The 21,797-nt window shown below is 36.3% G+C and overlaps 1 protein-coding gene across 6 annotated transcripts in view; it reads right to left on the reverse strand.

Moving 5' to 3' along the window:
* Positions 1–21,797, reverse strand: part of Phf14 (PHD finger protein 14) — a 169,834-nt gene that overhangs the window by 88,194 nt on the left and 59,843 nt on the right. For all 6 annotated transcript variants that reach the window (XM_029478629.2, XM_085840820.1, XM_021165026.3 and 3 more), the window contains 6 exons: positions 9,443–9,589; positions 8,660–8,930; positions 8,242–8,348; positions 7,118–7,213; positions 5,807–5,910; positions 3,832–3,963 (listed from right to left, as the gene is read on the reverse strand). In XM_029478629.2, coding sequence (XP_029334489.2) covers positions 3,832–3,963; positions 5,807–5,910; positions 7,118–7,213; positions 8,242–8,348; positions 8,660–8,930; positions 9,443–9,589 — 857 coding nt within the window. The remainder of the gene's footprint in view (positions 1–3,831; positions 3,964–5,806; positions 5,911–7,117; positions 7,214–8,241; positions 8,349–8,659; positions 8,931–9,442; positions 9,590–21,797) is intronic.

Consider the following 21,797-nt stretch of genomic DNA (forward strand, 5'->3'; position numbering starts at 1 on the left):
CTCTGCCATGCTTGCAGACAGGAGCCTAGCGTAACTATATCATACTATCATCTGAGAGGCTTCATCCAGCAGCTGATGGAAACAGATGCAGAGACCCACAGCCAAATATTAGGCGGAGCTCAGGGTGTCTTGGAAACTAGTGGGGGACGGGATTGAGGGAGCTGGAAGAGTCAAGGACAACATAAGAAGACCTACAGAGCCAACTATTCTGGGGCCACGAGGGCTCCCAGAGACTGAACCACCAACCTTACAGCATGCATAATCTAGACTTAGGCCCGTACACATATACAGCACATGTGTAGCTTGATCTTCAACTATGGATTGCTTAAGAACTGGAATAGGGGCCCTGTCTGACTTCGACTCTTGTTGCCAGTGTTTGGATCCCCTTCTCCTAACTGGGCTGCCTCAGCAGGAGAGGATGCACTTAGTTCTGCTGCAACTTGATATACCAGCGCAGACTGGTACCCAAGGTGGGGATTCCTCTTCTTTGAGGAGAGCTGGAGGGGGAGGAGAAAGGGAATGGGAGACTAGACCTTGGAGGAGAGGAGGGAGGGGGTTGCCATCTGGATGTAAAGTGAATAAATTAATGAAAAAAATCCTGAGGTTTTTAAATCCTAAGTTCCATAGCATAAATACAAGGTACTACTTTTTTTTTTTTTTTCTGATGCAGTCATATTAACTGAAACAATGTAAGTAAATATGTAAAATCTAGATTTACTTTTAAACTCCTATTTCAGTACAATGGTAACAAAAACTTTTAACATGAAAAGGAACTGAGAAAGGAGAATCAAAATGTTACTTTCTAATGAATTACTAAATATTCTTACAGGTATGTTCCTAGCACAACTAAAGGTGTCTTATAGATTAACAAATCAATACCAAAATACAATGAATAATAAACTAAACTGCTATATATTTATCTCAAAACACCAGTAAATAACAATGGAAGAATTCACATGGTAAATATACTCTGAAGAGAATCTGCCAGGAAAACAAAATTATGAAAAATTGTGAAATGTTAGGTTCTTGTTTTGTTTTTTGAACATAATAAAATGTCATTGTCTCCTAAATGTATAAGCCTACAAACAATAGCATCATACAGATCTTTCACTCGTTTGGTTAGTTACCCCAATATATTTTATATTATTTGTGGCTATTGTAAAGGGAGCTGTTTCACTAATTTCTCTCTCAGCTTGTTTATCATTTGCATAAAGGAAGACTACTGATTTGTTTGAGTTAATTTTATATCCACCCACTTTGCTGAAGTTGTTTGTCAGCTGTTAAAGTTCTCTGGTAGACTTTTTGGGGTCGCTTATATATACTATTGTATCATCTGCAAATTGTGATACCTTTACTTCTTTGCTAATTTGTATCCCCTTGATCTCTTTTTGTTGTCTTATTGTTCTAGCTAGAACTCTGAGTATCATATTGACTAAATATGGGAAGAGAGGGCATTCTTGTCTTGTCCTCAATTTTAGTGGGATTGCTTCAAGTATCTCTCCATTTAATATGATATCAGCTTAACTCTAACCCATAATTGCTCCTGTATGAAAGAACTGCAAGTACAAAAATAGAGAAGAGCCCAAAGAAAAAGAGGTCCAGCAACAGGCCCAGAGTGGGATCCAGCTCAAGGTGAAACCCCAAGGCCTGACACTACTACAGAGGTAGAGTGCTCACAAAAACGGGTCTATCATGACTGCCTTCTGAAAGACCCAACCAGCAGCTGAAAGAGTCAGATGCAGATATCTGTATCCAACCAATGGACAGAAACTGCTGACCTCTGTGGTTGAATTAGGGAAAAGCTGGAAGAAGCTGAGGAGGAGGGCGACCCTGTAGGAGGACCAGCAGTCTCAATTAACCTGGACCCCGGAGATCTCTCAGACATTGGACCAACAATCATGCAGCATACATCAGCTGATATGAGGCCCCCAACACATATACAGCAGAGGACTGCTGCCAGGTCTGGGCCAAGTCAGAGAAGATACACTGAACCCTCAAGAGAATAGAGGCCCCAGGGAGTGGGGAGGTCTGAGGAGTAGGGGTTTGGGGTGTGTGTGTGTGTGTAAACATCCCCATGGAGATGGGGACTGGGAGGGCAGAGGTGTGGGATGTGGAAAAGTCAGAGGGTGGGCCAAGAGGGGGATAAAATCTGAAGTGTAATAAAAGATTAAATAAAATTTAAAAAACAAACAAACATAAAGAGCTCAGAAAAATAAAGATCTACACTTTCTGCCTTCCTAGTACTGAGATAACAAGCATGCACCATGATCAAGTCTAGCTTACATGGCCTATGGGTATCAAATTCAGATGATCATGCTTGTGTGGTAAGTATTGTATCAACTGAGCTTTTCCCACAATACCCAAATTCACTTTATATATATATATATATATATATATATATATATATATATATATATATCCCTAAATTATAAAAAGATATGCTTTTGCAGAATCAAGTTTTCAAATTAAAATATTTGTCATTTTATTTCTACTTCTGTAGCTAATACTCATTGTCACAACATTCTGTTGAGTGGTCATTCCCAACCCCACTGAAAACTGGTTCTAGAATATCCAGGCAATAAAATGCCATGCCATGAAACTACAAAACATTGAAATTCTCAATTTCTTTTCATAGTATTTTTTTACTGCCCGTATTCCCTTTTCTGAAATAATATGACAATCGGTCTATTAAAATCTGAGTTTTGGGGGCTGCAGAGATGGCTCAGCGGTTAAGAGCAATGACCGTTCTTCCGAAGGTCCTGAGTTCAATTCCCAGCAACCACATGGTGGCTCACACCATCCATAACGAGATCTGGTGCTTTTTTCTGGAGTGTCTGAAGACAGCTACAGTGTACTTATATATAATAAATAAATAAATCTTTTTTAAAAAATCTGAGTATCTGTTTCTTGCTTGGAATAATTTTAGGATAAAATGGTTATTGTTAACAGTCAACTTGAGAGAATCTAGAATCACCTGGGATATTCTAAGGCTAGTCCTGTGGAGGATTATCTGATCTAAATTCCTTGACGTAGGGAAACCCATCTCTACTGCATGTCCTTTTTGTAGTCAGGAGATACGGATTCTTCTGTGTTGACTTCCCAGCCATGAGGACCAGTATCCTGAACTGTAAGCAAATATTAACTCTCTCAACCTTATGTCGTTTTTGTCAGGATGTTTTAACACAGCAACAAGAAAAGACAGTTTAATAAAACATCTGTAGTGATTCAGCCTGACTAACAGTGAGAAAATAATTACAAATGTTTGTCAGGGCTAGAGGTATTGTTAAGTCAGTGGAGTATTTACTGACACAGCAAACTCCATAGTCTGAGTCATTACACCACATAAACTGAGCGTTCTGGCACAGGCTTACAATCCAACACTCAGGAGGAGGAAGCAGGAGGCTAACAAAGTTGAAAGTTATCCTCAAATGACATAACAACTTCAACATAAGACTGGAAAGTGAGATTCTCTCTTAAAAAAGTAAAAAGTTTTCAAAGTTTCTGGATTTCCAAACAATGGGCTAATGAAACTTAAAATTCATTTGCCTTTAAAAAACAAAAAGCATTTGAGAAATACCAAATCATAAAATGAAAATTATAAACACCACAGAAAGCTCTTGTACCTTATGTAAGGAATTATACATTGCTAAGATTAAAAAATACTAATAAGTCAATTCAACAAAAATTGTACTTTACTCATATAAGTTAGAAAGACAAATATTCAATTAGAAATGTGAAAAATACTTTATTATGAATTAGTGATACAACAGGGTTGTACTGTTGAGGCTAAAAACAAACTAATTCCAACTATTTCTTGTCCGTTTCACTTACCAGTAACTGTTTTTCGTCTTTCTCGGCATCCTTGTAAGAGGAGGATCAAGGCAGCCGAGATGATAATGCAGTTTACAGGTGTCACACAGTAAAAGAAGATGCTGATCATGGTTCTTCTTACAAATTCCACAACTTTAATAAAAGTAGCAAGTAAGAGTTACACTGAGGTCCACAGGGACAGAGTTCATTTGTAACAGTCTGAGTTCAAAAGCCTTCATCTGGATTTTTTTTTTTTCTGCTATGGCATTTCTGGTTCTTTGAAGCTGAATCTTGCTTTATGGACCAAGCCGGCCTTGACCTCATTATCACCTTGCCTTAACCTTCTAAATATGTCAGGAGTTCAGTGTGTGCTAGAGGACTCTGAAGTACTTTATATGCTTTTAATGGCACCCATCATTTTAACAATACCAACTGCTAGTTCTAGATAATGTACAGAATGTTATAGTATAGTTCTAATATAAGCTTAAAAGTTTTCTAAAGATAAAGCAATAAAGGATGGGGATATTTAGGGAATGCATTGTCAACATAGCTTTCAATTGTTACTTAAAATTCATTTAGCATTAGCTCAGCTTTTCTTTATAAACATAAACTATGAAAAATCATAAATTGTGAAAAATATTCTAATTTTGAAAACTACCTTGAAGGTCTAAAGAAATTCTTTACCAACAACTTTGTTTTTAACCATTAACTGTAAACCTCTTATACACTCTTAAATAAATAATCTACATTTCTATGTCTCTTTTACAAAAGTCAGAGCTTGAATTTTTCAAAACAGCATTTTCACACAGTTAACACTTCTTGTGAGATAAGTCAATTTACTTCTAAGAAAATGAGCACCAAGGGCTGAAAACTTAGCATATATTTATATTGTAGATGTACAGAATGATAGGAAAGTTGTCTGAGAGACTTAAAAGAAACAGGAATGTTCAACAAATCAAAAGAACTAAGTTTTTCAATATCTCTGGAAAATATACAGGTAAAGCAGCAGTAATAACAAAAATTAATACTAACAACGACAACAACAAAAACCTCATCAAAATTAAAAGAATATCACTTTAAACATATTCTGAAGCAAAAAAATAATTATAGTCATAAAACTCCAGCGTCTGGTACGATACTTAATATTTTCCAAAGAATCAACCACATTGGGAAAACGATGTGTTAATGCATCTACACTACGGGTGAAGTCAGTAATTTATTTTCCCATATCTCAGATAGATATACATGTATGAAAACATATACGTGCATATGATTTTTATGTTACTTATAGCATAAAATACACACATACAAGCACAACAGCATCTCTCTCTTAATATGGTTAATACATTACATAAAAAAGTGATTTGTCTAAATACAGAAATGAGGTCTTTTTTATTTAGAGAAAATGCCATTGTTATATAAAATCACTACAATGAAATTTTTTTTAAATATTAATTACAGAAAGTGAATAAGAAAACTATGTCTGGAAATGAAATAATTGTAGCTAAGCAAGGAGAGAAGAAAGAACAGAGAGTTTAAAATATAAAATTCATCATCTTTATACACTACCATTCATCACTACCTAGATCAAAAGCAAAATTACACACTAAAGTATACGATAAATGGTTACTTATTATGATGACTATCATAATTAGTAATTATATAAGTATTGAGTATAAGTAAATTTAAAATATTAAATTTACTATAACAGGCACAGATTTTCAAGTAACTTTGTAATTTCCTAAAGAGAATTCTTTGTTCTTTGGAGCTTATGAAAATTCATTCTCAGTTCTTTACAAGATATGTGATTTATCTTGCTGAAGAACACGTATCTCCTCATTCATTCACTCTACAGAGCCTCACATGAACCTGAAACGTTCTTAACTCAAATTCTGAAACGGACAAAGGTCACTGTCGTGCATGTAAAATAACTTCTAACTAGTACATATTAGTTGAAAAGTAAACAATATTATTCTGTTATAATTTCATTACTTGCCTATAAAGCACTGTAGGAAGAGCAGATGTCTTTTGTGTGCCTCCTTCTTTTTTACTTGGTTTCCTTTCCTTAGGTGCTCGTAAGATTGCCGGTACATTCAACTTCTATTGATTGAATAAATGTAGTACATGCTGTTTTAAAGATGGAAGTACAAAGCAGTATTTCCCCCCACTTGCCACTAAATCTAAGTAAGCTCGCACTTAGAGGTAAGTCTGCTTTATGTTAGTAAAGGGAAAGAAAACAAATTGCTAATCTTAACTACTTCTATTATAAAGCTACAACTGCAGTCTCATTAGTTCTCAGAAATACATTAAACTTTATGAAAATTATACTACTTTCACTTGAAAACCTTAGAACAATGAGGAAAGTAGAGGAGGCTTAAAAATCTAACACAGTATAGTTAAAAACAACAAAAATACCAGTGCGCTTCTTTGCAATATCCCCGCTATATGGTGTTCCATAGGTTAATTATAGAAATTCTCTTATTGGACCAAACTCCGTAAAAAAGCAGATGAAATTCTCTTTTGTACTCTACTAATGTGCAGTGCGATGGCTTCTGAGACAGTGAACATCTATCAAAGTCACTTCTTAGTGCCCTGGTGAGCTCATATCTGTTCAGTCAACTGGAACAGCATCATGTATGATACATGTGTCTGTGCAGATTGCCTTCACACAATGCAATTTTCAATCCTCTGTGAAGTTACGTAATAAATGAAAATGTCTTTTATCATAGAATATTTTAAACTATGAAGTACAATTTTGTGATAAAATATAAACCCAGACAAAACAAATGCTAGATCTGCAAGTAACTCCAAATTTCCTTTTCTGAATCTACTAAGTACTTATTAATAGGAAAAAGAGTTAATATGTCCAAAAGCAACTCATCTCCACCTTTTAAAACAAATCACTCTTTGTTAGTACCAGTGACATGCAATCTGTTCACAAAAGAAGGGAATGGGAAGGAAAAATTGTGACAAAAATCTAATACCACTGAATAAAGATTATACTAAGAGGAAACTTAGGCTTCATATCTTAGCTCATCAAAAGTGACAGGTCAATCAATTTGAGCAAAAGAAAAAAAATTGCCAACAAGATAGCTGATGAAAGAACCAAATTAAGTTATAGGTTCTCAGTAGGCAGCGGCTGCCAGTGGTCTGCAAGTATTTCAGACAGAAATCATTACCCTAGGGGATTAGGCTCTGATGGAATGCAATTATTTAAATAGCAAAGTGACTTTTGTGTAGGAACTATGTACTATGAAAAATCTCAAAGAGAGCAAGAATTGAAGCAAGCAACTGAAAAGAAACTAACCTGCCCTGTAATTCGGCCAAGTAAGGCCCATATCCCTTGGCCTTCACTTCGAAGTTTTCCATTCAGATTTTGCAGTTCCTCTAATGATTCACAGAGCTACAAATAGAGTAAATCAAATAAGGAAGCTTTTATATGTGCAAATATAGATAAACAAGAATATTCACATTTATTTTTCATTTATTGTAACATTCAGGTCAGATAACTACTGAAAAAACAAAGATACAATTATTGCTAGTATGGTGAACATTCTCAAGAGAAGGGAAATATTTTCTTTTATTCTACAGTTTTCAGTAATGATGCATATATAGTTTGGCATATAATTTGACACATAATTTGCTATCAAATCTCTATCGAATCACATTTCCATCACTTCTTTCATGAGAAAACTAAAAATCCCAAGGGTTCTCTTGGCTAACATTAACTACCAAAAGGCCGCAGATCTTGTGACTTTACTCCCCACAGTCTTTTTACTACAATGTTGCTGATTACTGATGTTAAATTCCTAGTAATTACATCACTTTAAATGGGTAAGTTTTTTTTTTTTGGAACAATAATTAGATACTAATTTAAATATTCATGCTACTTAGTACCTAATACTTTAGAAAGATCTTGCTTTATATATTAGACAGGAAGAAATACAATAAATTTTTCAATTGGAAAAGATTTTTTAAAAAAATTAGCATATAATTTTTAAAAGTCTACTACTTTAAGACTGGGTTTTCAAATTTTCAACAAACTAAAAAGGAAGACCTATAATGCTGTTTACATTTAAGAATAAGAAATGAGGTTAGCCATGTTAGTTTTAAACTCCAATTCTAAGCCTTGATTACTATGTTGCCAGGTACAAATTATGCAAGCTTTTCAACCCTCAGTTTCTACCCCTACCAACAGGACTTAACTCACACTAAAGACAAGGAGAAAATTACATGGCTTTCTATGTGTGCAGGATGACAACTGTGCCTGGTGCACTCAGTGAGAATGACAGTAATGAAAATGATGATGAAGGTTGGGAAAGAGCTGAAGAGCTCTAGAATTTCAAACTGAAACATAGAAATACAATAAAATCACAAAAGAACTATAAATAAGATCTACTAAGGGATACTGTGCATTATTCGCCAACGTACCTTATTATATTCTACATGAAGCTTTTCTTGCTCATTCTCTAATTTATCCTTTATATTCTTTTGTTCAGCCATATTTTCCTGAATTTGAATCATGCGCATATTTCTCTCTATTTAAATTAAATATCCAATTTTACTTCAGTAGAAAGTAAAGGCTAATATAAAACATACACAAAGAAGCAAACTAGCCATAGAGATGATCATTTGGATAAACTTACATTGGTCAAACAAAATTTTAAGTATATTTAAGAATAAACACTAGAATTTACAAAGGCTACAATTAGGAAAATAAACATGCCTCTGACATATACATACATATACATATAGTAATGATTTTCTAAAACACTAAATTGCATATCACATTCTGTCATTAGCAACGCATTCTCAGGGAGATTGTGTATGTATCAGTGTCTATACTGACCAAAATAGTAATTCACAAAATCAGCAGTGAGAGCTGGCTGCTTATGCTTCCGCCTTCCATCCACACTAGAACTAGTATCTGAGTTGTCCACTGGAAAGATATCCGTACTGATTCCCATCAGTTCTGCTTTGCGCATAAGCTTACGAATGGCCGAAGCACTACTTGTGAGTGGCCTGGGTAGCTTTTCCCTTGGAACCCAGGCTTGTGGTCTGGTAGATCGAGCCAGCTCTGCCTTGGCACGATATTGCTGTAGTCGGGCATTGATCCTTGCCTAGAAAGAAATGCAGGCAGTTTGAAAGAAAAGAAAATGGAATATATTCCTCATACCTTTTAATTTTATGCTTAGAGAAGATACTAAATTTTCACAAGTAGGACAAATCAGATTTATCACTGATCCAGAAGATGTACAATCCATTTCTGGAGTTGGAATAAATGAATCCACACTTAATAACAGCTGAGCTCAGATGGGGTCCTAGAGCTCTAAGAAGAAGCACATGCTCCCATCCCTAACCAAGAAGTAATCTTCGATTGATAACCACTTGCAAATACAAATTTTTCAACATGAAATATTTTACAAGTGACTACACCATAGATTCAATGAAGCATAATTTCTTTGGAAACAAATACTACTAATGTCTAATCAAAAACCACTGCTTATTAACTAAAGTTTTAAACTACATTTTACATGCTAGACCTCAATTTCGATCACATGTCATTAGAAAACACAGATGAGATCTGAAAAAACAAACAAACAAACAATAAGTTTAGGTGTGACTCCCATACCTGTGCTTCAGGGGACAGCTGTTTTTCTCTCTCTTGCAATGACATTTTACAATAGGATTGTAGAGCCAAGTAGTTTTTCCTTTTCCATTTTCTGTCTAATCTGTCTGCATGCTGCTTACAATAAGCAAAAAATGGATCTGCTATATCCTAAAAAAAGAAAGAAAGAAAGAAAGAAAGAAAGAAAGAAAGAGAGAGAGAGAGAGAGAGAGAGAAAGAAAGAAAGAAAGAAAGAAAGAAAGAAAGAAAGAAAGAAAGAAAGAAAGAAAGAAAGAAAGAGGGGGGAGTTGAAATTTTACTCGAAAGAAAGAAAGGGGAGTTGAAATTTTACTCCAATGGGCATTTTAAAAACAAACTATCAATAGTTTTCTTTTCACAAATCTCTTAGTGATGGCTACATCAATAAAATATTGAGGAAGCAATATTCACACATCATGATAAAAACTACTTACTGAATTTGAAATGTAATCTATCAACTTCAGACTATCACCCTTTTTCTCTAAAGGGCTTTGCTGGAGTTGGATGTGTAGCTCATCCACACAACACTTGCCTACCATGAGAAAGACCTGGATTTGATCCCAGCACTATAAAATAATAAAAGATCACATTAATTGCAAAATATTCATAAAAATGTTAGGTTACTTGGGTATGTTTGTATACTTACTTAAAAACTTGTAGTGCAATGCCTCAATTTTAATAAACTTAGAGAAGAATTATGATCAAATGCTAAAGTTCCATATGCATAAATAGTAATAGTATTGTAAATAGGAATGTAAACAGCCATCATTAGTAAGTGAGATGTTCTTAACTCACTAGCAATGCATACACATATTTTTTTTCCAGAGAAAAATACATGAGGAAGGCCAGACCTTGTCAATAACAAAAATCAGGTATTTTTCTTTATCTTTTTATAAGTAGTATCTCACATAGAAACCCAGTGCTAGCCAAAGGGTACATTATAATTCACCTGTCAGGGTAGTCTAAGGGACTCCCAAAACACAGTCTATTTCCTTTGTCCTCAGTTGTCTCCTGGAAGCAGAAAATAAGTCTCTACTGCTGAAGATACAGTCTCATATACTTCAGCCATAGGACCCAGACAATTTAAGCTGGTTGTGACCTGAAAGACTCCTCCTTGATGACCAGCTTCATGGTACTAGAAGGCACTGTGTAAGTTTCCACAGGAGAGAAGCAACCAATATTTCTACACAGCTATGATGTCTATTAACTTAATCACTGACAGCATGGTATGATATCTTTCCTAAGAGTGCAATGATGGAATGCATACTAGTGGTAGCTAATAATCTAACTGGACTGAAGGTCTATTCAGGAAGAGGAAACTCATGTCTGTTACTAGAAACCTGTGAAAAATATGGATCTTGGTGGAAAACCTAAAAATACCAGTTTACTAAGTACTTTATACATATTTATCTTTATACCTACAGCCAAGTGTAGATCTCACTCCTCATCAAAGATACATCTTACATTAGACCATAGACCATTACAGAAAACCACAAGCAATAGAAATGCAGAGAACAAGTAACCATGTGATGCCGAGCCCCAAGTAATGCATGTGCAACACAACTCCTGTACCTTAGGCTCACAGACAGGAAATTTAAGAGGGAGTGGAAACACTGTAAAAATAGGAACATTTCCTATAAGATTTCATCTCCTAGAAATGCCAGGGAAGTTATACCCAACAAGTCTCATCAAAACTGTTGCCTATATAAGACCTAACCAACAATGAGCCCAACTTGTTCCCATGCCTAGGTGGAAGGGAGAAACCTCATGGGACTCAACCCTCAACAAAGAACAATTAAGGCAAACAAGAAATGCGGAGAGCAGGAGAAATAGTCTTCTCTGGTCAAGAGCACCAAGTGCTCAGCACTGAAATAATAGACATATAAGTCACCTTAGACTGACTGAGCAGAGCAGGTTGTTTATATATTTAATAATACACAAACACACATAGTCCCCAGTGAGAGAAAGAACAGCCATGGATTTGAGAGAAGACGGGGGGGGGGGGGTGAACAGGAAGGGTTACTGTGAGGAAACAACTTTAACAAACAGTAGGGTAAAAACCAACCTCAATCCTAGTCAAGACACAAATAATTTCTTTAAATATAACAAAAATTAATTTGTACTACTATAGTTATTAAGAAATATCTGTCATTTATTCTTTAGGCTTGTTAAGGTATAGAAATGATACTAACAGGCAGGAAGACTTGAGACAAAATCGAAAAGGAAATAATCTTGAAATTCTAATTTGCACTTAAGATTTTTTAAAAACCATGAAGTAATTCTGTATTATGATACAGATATTAAAGGACATAGCATGCATACAATTAAAAATCTGAAGAGCTAGACACCAATTTATACAGACATAAAACCTAAAAAATAATACAAAATAATATAATCTCTATTTTTAAAAAACAGAAGTGACATGCATTTAACCTATATACACTTAACCTAAAAAGGTTATTTACTTATAAAATTATCAAAAACTACAGTGAATATGTGTTCTATATTGGTGTGCAGAAGCCACCTCTGCCTTTTTGCTTCTATTGTTTAGAAAGGGTTTTCTATGGGTCCTAATGATCACCAATTGGGTAATAAGACTAGCTGGCCACTCCTGCAGTGTTAGCATTAGAACCACGTGCTTCTTTCATGGGTACTGGCAATCTGAACTCAAGTTCTTCAACTTCCATGTCAAACACTTTACAATCTGAGCCATCTCCCTAGCACTAAGATAATCTTAATTACTACTTACCTACTAATTTTAAAAGTAAGAAATGTGTATCTAGAAGAATGGAATGGGGGGGGGGAGAGAAAGAGATAAAAAAATATATCAAGTAGGATATATATAAAATTTCCTTAAGGTTCTGTATAGCATTATAACCATTTTGGAGCTGATTTAAGAAAAATGATAACATTGTTATCCATCACAATACCTACATTGTTATCCATCACAATACCTTTTTTTTTTCCCAATAAAGACCACTGTTTTCTTTACTTACATAGCAAATTAAAGTTACTACTACTTAAAACTTAGACAGGTAATCTACTTTAATGCAACTACTAATGATTAAAAATACTAAATAACATGATTAACGTTGTGATTTCTTAAATTTAACTCCCTAAAAAGTGAGGCCCAGGAACATAATGTCTGAGAAGTGAAGAGGTCTATCCTGAAGCAGCTAAGGACCTGAGACAGGGGACAACCTGACTGTTTCCTTTCATTAACGTACACTAAAGACAAAGAGTCAGTGGAAGGAGAAAGTGATCTTATCAGAGCTTCCATTCTCTATCTAAAGGTAGAAATTTGTAGAAGTGAGGATCCTATACCCTAGTGTAGGGGGCAGGGTAGTGGCAGACCACTCTTATAACATAAACTAAGATTATTTAAAATTGTCCTATCTTTTGCATATTCACCTAGAAATTCAATGACTCTTCCTAAATGTCTTCCTTTCAGTTTTTATTAAATTAGTAAGCGTAGCTTTTCGGAGCAACACAGTTTTTTGTGAACTCCTTTGTAAGTCTGGGAGGAAACTTTGACATTCCTCTAGTTAATGTATCAACTGGCAGTTTAATCTACAGCCTCCATATAATAACCAAAAAAAGAAAATGTACCTGTCCCCTATCTATTAGAAACAAAAAATAGCAAATAAGATTAAAATACAATGTATGAAATTCTCAATAGAGTAATAAAAATATGTATTAAAATCAATAGATCCACAAATAATTTTATACATTTGAGAGACTATTTCTAAATATTATAATACTGTTCAATACTACCAAAATGACATTTTAATCAACAAAAAAATTACTATAGGTTTAGTAAGATAAAGTCACCAAATGCAGACACTATCGTGGATGCCAAGAAATGCTTGCTAAAAGGAGCCTGATATGGCTGTCTCCAGAGAGGCTCTGCCAGTGACTGACAAATATGGAGGCAGATGCTCACAGCCATCCATTGGACTGATCATAGGGTCCCCAATGGAAGAGCTAGAGAAAGGACTGAAGGAGCTGAAGGGGTTTGCAACCCCATAGAAAGAACAATATAAACCAACCAGAGCCCCCCCCCCCCCCCCGAGCTCCCAGGTACTAAATCACCAACCAAGGAGTACACATGGAGGGACCCATGGCTCCAGCAGAGGATGGCTTTGTCAGGCATCAATGGGAGGAGAGGCCCTTGGTCATGTGAAGGCTCGATGGCCCAGTGTAGGGAAATGGGTGGGTGAGTGGATGGGGGAACACTCTCATAGAAGCAGGGTGAGGGGGGATGGAATAAGGGACTTCAGGGGGCAGGGGAAGGTGATAACATTTGAAATATATATAAAGAAAATATCCAATAAAAAAGAAAACAAAAAAGCACTTTAAAACATAATATGAAACATAACATAAATTTCTGTGCAGTAGTTTAACATCTTTGAAAAACACATTTTATGTTTAAAACATGGCAATTTGGCTATTCTTATAATTTGAAATATTTTTATAAAGTACAAAATACCCAGGCACACCTCTAACAGAGCTTCACCAATGTGGAAAGCAATATATTCCAAGGCTATATAAAAAGTTTACATATATGATAAATATCACTGGATTAAACTGAGGTGTTTAATTCTACTTTTCAGGCTTTCTTTTACTCTCTTCATAAAGTAGCTCTATAAAAGTATGACATCCAACTTGATAAACAAGTTTAAACAGGAAAAAAGCACTTTATAGGAAACCTAAAGAGAACATAAAACTGAAGCAGAAGGCAATAAATCTGCTTTAATTTGAAATGCTTCTTAATTTTAAAAATCTAAGGTGGGTGTGGCCACACATGCCTGTAATCTTAGCATTCAGAGGAGTGAACAAAAGAATCACTGGGGCTACCACTGGCTACACAATGAGACCCAGTCAGGCAATGAGACCCAGTATATTGGGGGGATCTTATATGTATCCAATGTACATGTGTACAAACCTGATAAATAACACCTCCATTTTAACAGAATAAATATTATCAAAAGCAAATCTCACTAACATCCTAACAACTCATGCAAAGTTTTGAAATTCTGTAAGGAGTCCTTTATAAATTTCCAATTCTCAGTGGCTGCACTGACATGCATCTTTAGTAGCACTAAGAAGGCTGAGACAAAAGGATGGTGAATTTGAGACTAACTTGGGCTGTACAGTGAATTCCATACCACCTGGAATTATAATAATGATCAAATAGGAAAAAGATCACAAAAAAGAGTTCCAATTCTATTAAGTGTTTATAACAACTAGAAACCTGTATAAACGTGCTTTAATAAAATACAAAAACCAAAATGAAAGAAAAAACCCACCCACAAAAACAAAACCTCTAGAGTAGGCCAGGTGGGGTCAGGCATATCTACCTAATTGATAAAAAAAAGCAACAAGGCAGGAAGAAACTTCAACTCCAAGTTTGACATCTTTATTATTTCAAGTTGTGCTATACATTTTCCCCAAATTAGCTCTTAAACATAGTGACTGCATAGTGATTATATTTGGTTTTGTATTAATCTTCATGCCTTCTGATAAGGAGAAGCAGTCTCCAAATCATGCATCCCACTGTACCCTTGCTATTTGGTAGATTTTTTACTTAACTACCTAACAAAGAGGTTTTTTGTCTTCTTCAAAAGGAACATGTATTGTGAGTATGCAAAGTAACCCAAACTATCTTAATATAAAAGGAAAATCTCTCAAACATAAACCTGAAAGAAAGTCTCTACAACAGAAACATCCTGAAAATGAAGTTCAGTTATCCAGACATAGAAAACTGAGCTGAACTTAGATCCCCTGGTTTCCCGTGAGCTGTGCAGCCCTATTAGACCTACCGCACTGCCTCTCTGCACATCTACCTATTACCTAGCATGTTGGTTTTGATAATCCACCTAGGCCTATGCTTCAGTCATACTTCTGTGTCTGCCAGCAGCTGTGAAAATGTTCAATGTTCATCCAGCATTCACACAAAGCACAATTCCTCAGCATCAAAAGGTAGAACAAAATAATAAAGGTCAAAATATACCCTTTCTATTGAAGATCTATTAAAGCTGAAATAAATACATCTTCAAGAAATTTTTGTAATTTTTTCATTAGATTACTTATTTCCTAGCTAAGATAAAAGCATAATAAATATTTTAGTGAGAAAATAAAATTTTATATAACAAATAAACAAAATAGCTTACATGCTATCAGAAAGCATCATGAATGCAACAGTAAAAGTTTACTGAATAATTATCTCTCCTCAAAAACCACTTAAGGAATTAATTACACTTGGTCTTAAGACTCCTTAAAATCCTTTAAAAATTATTGTGAATGCCAAAAGATTTATGAGTCATACTTTTAGAAATTTATCACATGAATTAAAACTTAGAATACTCTTAAATACTTCCTAACTTAAACTTATTAAGCAAATACATATTTTTAATCAAAATAACTACTATAGCATTAGGCAACAAATTTTATGAGAAAGGCTGTTTATATTTTTGCAACTTTATCTACCTTCATAACATAAAAGAAGGGCATCTTGGGTCCCAGATCCCTCAAAGACGAGTCTGCGCAGGTCAGTTCACTGACTGCTAAGGATGAGCAAGCCGACTGCAGAAGCAACACAGCCTCTGGGACAAACCCCATTTCGGGTTCAGACACCTGGGCACCTTCCCAAGAGGAGAGGTGTCCTCCTGGGAAGGCTCTGCCAGAGCAGGTGAGGGAGCCATCTTGGGTCCCGGGTCCCTCAGAGACTAGTCGGCACAGGTGAGTGTGCAGACTACAGAAGCTACACAGCTTCTGGGACAGGCAGAAGCAAAACAGCTTCTGGGACAGACCCTGTTTCGGGCTCCAGATATCCAGGCACCTTCCCCGCCAAGGGAGAGATGTCTGCCTGGAAGGGCTATGACCACCAGAGCAGGTGAGAGAGCCATCTTGTGTCCTGAGTCCCTTGGAGAGCAGTCTGTGCAGTTCTGGAATAGACCCTGTTTCAGGCATTCATCTTCAGCCAGGAGGCAGGTCTGAACGCCAGATATCTGTGCACCTTCCCTGCAAGAGGAAAGAGTGCCTGCAGAGAGTACTCTGACCACTGAAACTCAGGAGAGAGCTAGACTCCCAGGTCTGCTGATAGAGGCTAACAGAATCATGAGAGGAACAAGCTCCAACTAGAGACAACTATAACAAAAAACTCCAGAGATTACCAGATGGCAAAAGGCAAATGTAAGAATCTTACTAAGGCCGGGCGTGGTGGCGCACGCCTTTAATCCCAGCACTCGGGAGGCAGAGGCAGGCGGATTTCTGAGTTCGAGGCCAGCCTGGTCTACAAAGTGAGTTCCAGGACAGCCAGGGCTACACAGAGAAACCCTGTCTCGAAAAACAAAACAAAACAAAAAAAAAAAAAAAAAAAAAAAGATAAACCAAGACCACTCACCATCATCAGAACCCAGCACTCCCACCTCAGGCAGTCCTGGGCACCCCAACACACTTGAAAAGCTAGACCGGGATTTAAAATCCTATCTCATATCATAACTCAAAGAAATACAAGAGAACACACTAAAGAGGTAGAAGTCCTTAAAAAAATACAGGAAAACACAACCAAACAGGTGATGGAATTGAACACAACCATCCAAGACCTAAAAAGGAAAGTAGAAACAATAAAGAAAATCCAAAGTGAGAAAACACTGGAGATAGAAACCCTAGGAAAGAAATCTGTAACCATAGATGTAAGCATCAGTAACAGAATACAAGAGATGGAAGAGAGAATCTCAGGTGCAGAAGATTCCATAGAGAATATGGGCACAACAATTAAAGAAAATGCAAAATGCAAAAAGATCCTAACTCAAAACATCCAGGAAATCTAGTACACAATGAGGAGACAAAACCTACGGATAATAAGAGTAGATGAGAATGAAGATTTTCAACTTAAAGGGCCAGCAAATATCTTCAACAAAATTATAGAAGAAAACTTCCCAAACCCAAATAAAGAGATGCCCATGAATATACAAGAAGTATACAGAACAACAAATAAACTGGATGAGAAAAGAAATTCCTCCCGACACATAATAATCAGAACAACAAATGCACTAAATAAAGACAGAATATTAAAAGCAGTAAGGGAAAAAGGTCAAGTAACATATAAAGGCAGGCCTATTAGAATTACACCAGACTTCTCACCAGAGACTATGAAAGCCAGAAGATCCTGGACAGATGTTATGTAGATCCTAAGAGAACACAAATGCCAGCCAGCCCAGGCTACTATACTCAGCAAAACTCAATTAACATAGATGGAGAAACCAAAGTATTCCAGGATAAAATCAAATTCACACAATATCTTTCCACGAATCCAGCCCTTCAAAGATAATAAAGGGAAAACATCAACACAAGGATGGAAACTACACCCTAGAAAAAGCAAGAAACTAATCCTTCAACAAACCTAAAAGAAGACAGCCACAAGAACAGAATGCCAACTCTAACAACAAAAATAATAGGAAGCAACAATTACTTTTCCTTAATATCTCTTAATATCAATGGAATCAATTCCCCAATAAAAAGACATAGACTGACAGATTGGCTACACAAACAGGACCAACATTTTATTGCTTACAGGAAACACACCTCAGGGTTTGGACAGACACTACCTCAGAGTGAAAGGCTGGAAAACAATTTTCCAAGCAAATGGTCCAGAGAAACAAGCTGGAGTAGCCATTCTAATATCGAATAAAATTGACTTCCAACCCAAAGTTATCAAAAAAGACAAGGAGGGGCACTACATACACATCAAAGGTAAAATCTACCAAGATAAACTCTCAATTCTGAATATATACGCTCCAAAAACAAGGGAAGCCACATTCATTAGAGAAACTTTAGTAAAGCTCAAAGTACACATTGCACCATACACAATAATAGTGGGAGACTTCAAAAACCCACTCTCACCAATGGACAGATCCTGGAAACAGTAACTAAACAGACAAACATGGGTACTAACAGAAGTTAAGAAACAAGTGGATATAATAGATATCTACAGAACATTTTATCCTAAAAGGCTATACCTACTTCTCAGTGCCACATGGTACCTCCTCCAAAATTGACCATATAATTGGTCACAAATCAGGCCTCCACAGATACAAAAATATTGAAATTATCCCATGCATCCTATCTGATCACCACGGACTAAGGCTGATCTTCAATAACAACATAAATAATAGGAAGCCAACATTCATGTGAAAAATGAACAACACTCTATACAATGATTCCTTGGTCAAGGATGAAATAAAGAAAGAAATTGAAGACTTTTTAGAGTTTAATGAAAATGAAGCCACAACATACCCAAACTTATGGGACACAATGAAGGCAGTCCTAAGAGGAAAACTCAAAGCCCTGAATGGCTCCAAAAAGAAACTCGAGAAAGCGTACACTAGCAGCCTAACAACACACCTAAAAGCTCTAGAACTAAACAAAGCAAATTCACCCAAGAGGAGTAGAAGGCAGTTAATAATCAAACTCAGGGCTGAAACCAACCAAGTGGAAACAAAAAGAACTATTCAAAGAATCAACCAAACCAGGAGCTGCTCTTTGAGAAAATCAACAAGCTAGATAAACCCTTAGCCAGACTCACTAGAGGGCACAGGTACAGTATCCTAATTAACAAAATCAAAAATGAAAAAGGAGACATAACAACAGAACCTGAGGAAATCCAAAGCATCATCAGACCTTACTACAAAAGGCTATACTCAACAAAACTAGAAAACCTGGATGAAATGGACAACTTCCTAGACAGATAACAGGTATCAAAGTTAAATCGGGATCAGATTAATGATGTAAACAGTCCCATTTCCCCTAAAGAAATAGAAGCAGTCATCAATAGTCTCTCAACCAAAAGAAGCCCAGGACCAGATGGGTTTAGTGCAGAGTTCTATCAGACCTTCAAAGAAGACCTAATTCCAACTCTTCTCAAACTATTCCACAAAACAGAAACAGAAGCCACAATTACACTGATACCTAAACCACACAAAGATCCAACAAAGAAAGACAACTTCAGACCAATTTCCCTTATGAAAATTGATGCAAAAATACTCAATAAAACCCTTGCAAACCAAGAACACATCAAAACTATCATCCATGCTGACCAGTCGGCTTCATCCCAGGAATGCAGGGATGGCTTAATATACAGATATCCGTCAATGTAATGAACTCTATAAACAAAGACAAAGACAAAAACCACATGATCATCTCGTTAGATGCTGAGAAAGCATTTAACAAAATCTAACACCCCTTCATGATAAAAGTCATGGAAAGATCAGGAATTCAAGGGCCACACCTAAACATAATAAAAGCAATATACTGCAAACCAGTAGCCCACATCAAACTAAAATCAGGGACTAGACAAGGCTGCCCACTCTCTCTCCCTACCTTTCAATATAGTACATGAAGTCCTAGCCAGAGCAATTTGACAACAAAAGGACATCAAGGGGATACAAATTGGAAAGGAAGAAGTCAAAATGTCTCTATTTGAAGATGATATGATAGTATATATAAGTGACCCCAAAAATTCCACCAGAGAACTCAAAAACCTGATAAACAGCTTCAGTGCAGTAGCTGGATATAAAATTAACTGAATCAAATGATTGGCCTTTCTCTACACAAAGGATAAACAGACTGAGAAAGAAATTAGGGAAACAACACCCTTCTCAATAGTCACAAACAATATAAAATACCTTGCTGTGACCCTAACTAAAGAAGTGAAAGATCTGTATTATAAGAACTTCAAGTCTCTGAAGAAAGAAATTGAAGATCTCAGAAAATGGAAAGATCTCTCATGTTCATGGATTGGCAGGATTAATATAGTCAAAATGCTATCCTGCCAAAAGCAATCTACAGATTCAATGCAATCCCCATCAAAATTCCAAATCAATTCTTCACTGAGATAGAAAGGGCAATGTGCAAATTCATCTGGAATAGTAAAAAACGTAGGATATTAAAAACTATTCTCACAATAAAAGAACCTCTGGTGGAATCACCATGCCTGACATTAAGCTGTACTACAGAGCAATTGTGATAAACAATGCATGGTACTACTGGTACAATGACAGACAGGTAGATCAATGGAATAGAACTGAAGACCCAGAAATGAATCTACACACCTATGGTCACTTGATCTTTGACAAGGGAGATGAAACCATCCAGTGGAAAAAAGACAGCATTTTCAACAAATGGTGCTGGCACAACTGGCAGTTATCATGTAGAAGAATGCGAATTGATCCATTCTTATCTCCTTGCACAAAGCTCAAGTCTAAGTGGATCAAAGACCTCCACAAAAAAAACAGAGACACTGAAATGAATAGAGGGGGAAGTGGGGAAAAGCCTCAAAGATATGGGCACAGGGGAAAAAATTCCTAAACAGAACAGCAATGGCTTATGCTGTAAGATCAAGAATTGACAAATGGGACCTCATCAAATTGCAAAGCTTCTGTAAGGCAAAAGACACTATCAATAAGACAAAAAGGCCACCAACAGATTGCAAAAGGATTTTTACCAATCCTAAATCATATAAGGGACTAATATCCAATATATACGAAGAGCTCAAGAAGCTGGATTCCAGAAATTCAAATAACCCCATTAAAAATGGGTACAGAGCTAAACAAAGAATTCTCACCTGAGGAATATAGAATGGCTGAGAAGCACCTGAAAAAATGTTCAACATCCTTAATCATCAGGGAAATGCAAATCAAAACAACCTTGAGATTCCACCTCACACCAGTCAGAATGGCTAAGATCAAAATTCAGGTGACAGCAGATGCTGGCGAGGATGTGGAGAAAGAGGAACACTCCTCCATTGATGGTGGGATTGCAAGCTGGTACAACCACTCTGGAAGTCAGTCTGGAGGTTCCTCAGAAAATTGGACATAATACTACCGGAAAATCCAGCAATACCTCTTCTGGGCGTATACCCAGAAGAAGTTCCAACTGGTAATAAGAACACATGCTCAACTAGTTCATAGCAGCCTTATTTATAATAGCCAGAAGCTGGAAAGAATCCAGATGTCCCTCAACAGAAGAATGGATACAGAAAATGTGGTACATTTACACAATGGAGTACTAGTCAGCAATTTAAAACAATGAATTTATGAAATTCTTGGACAAATGGATGTATCTGGAGGATATCATCCTTAGTGTGGTAACCCAATCACAAAAGTCAGGAGATATGCACTCACTGACAGCCCAGAGACATAGAACACCCAAGATACAATTTGCAAAACACAAGAAAATCAAGAAGAAGGAAGACCAATGGGTAGATCCTTTGTTCCTCCTTAGAATAGGAAACAAAATAACCATGAAAGGAGTTACAGAGACAAAGTATGGAGCTAAG

The sequence above is a fragment of the Mus caroli genome, unplaced genomic scaffold (genome assembly GCF_978045245.1).
Source record: "Mus caroli unplaced genomic scaffold, Mus_caroli_1 scaffold_7, whole genome shotgun sequence".
NCBI classification, from domain to species: Eukaryota; Metazoa; Chordata; class Mammalia; order Rodentia; family Muridae; genus Mus; species Mus caroli.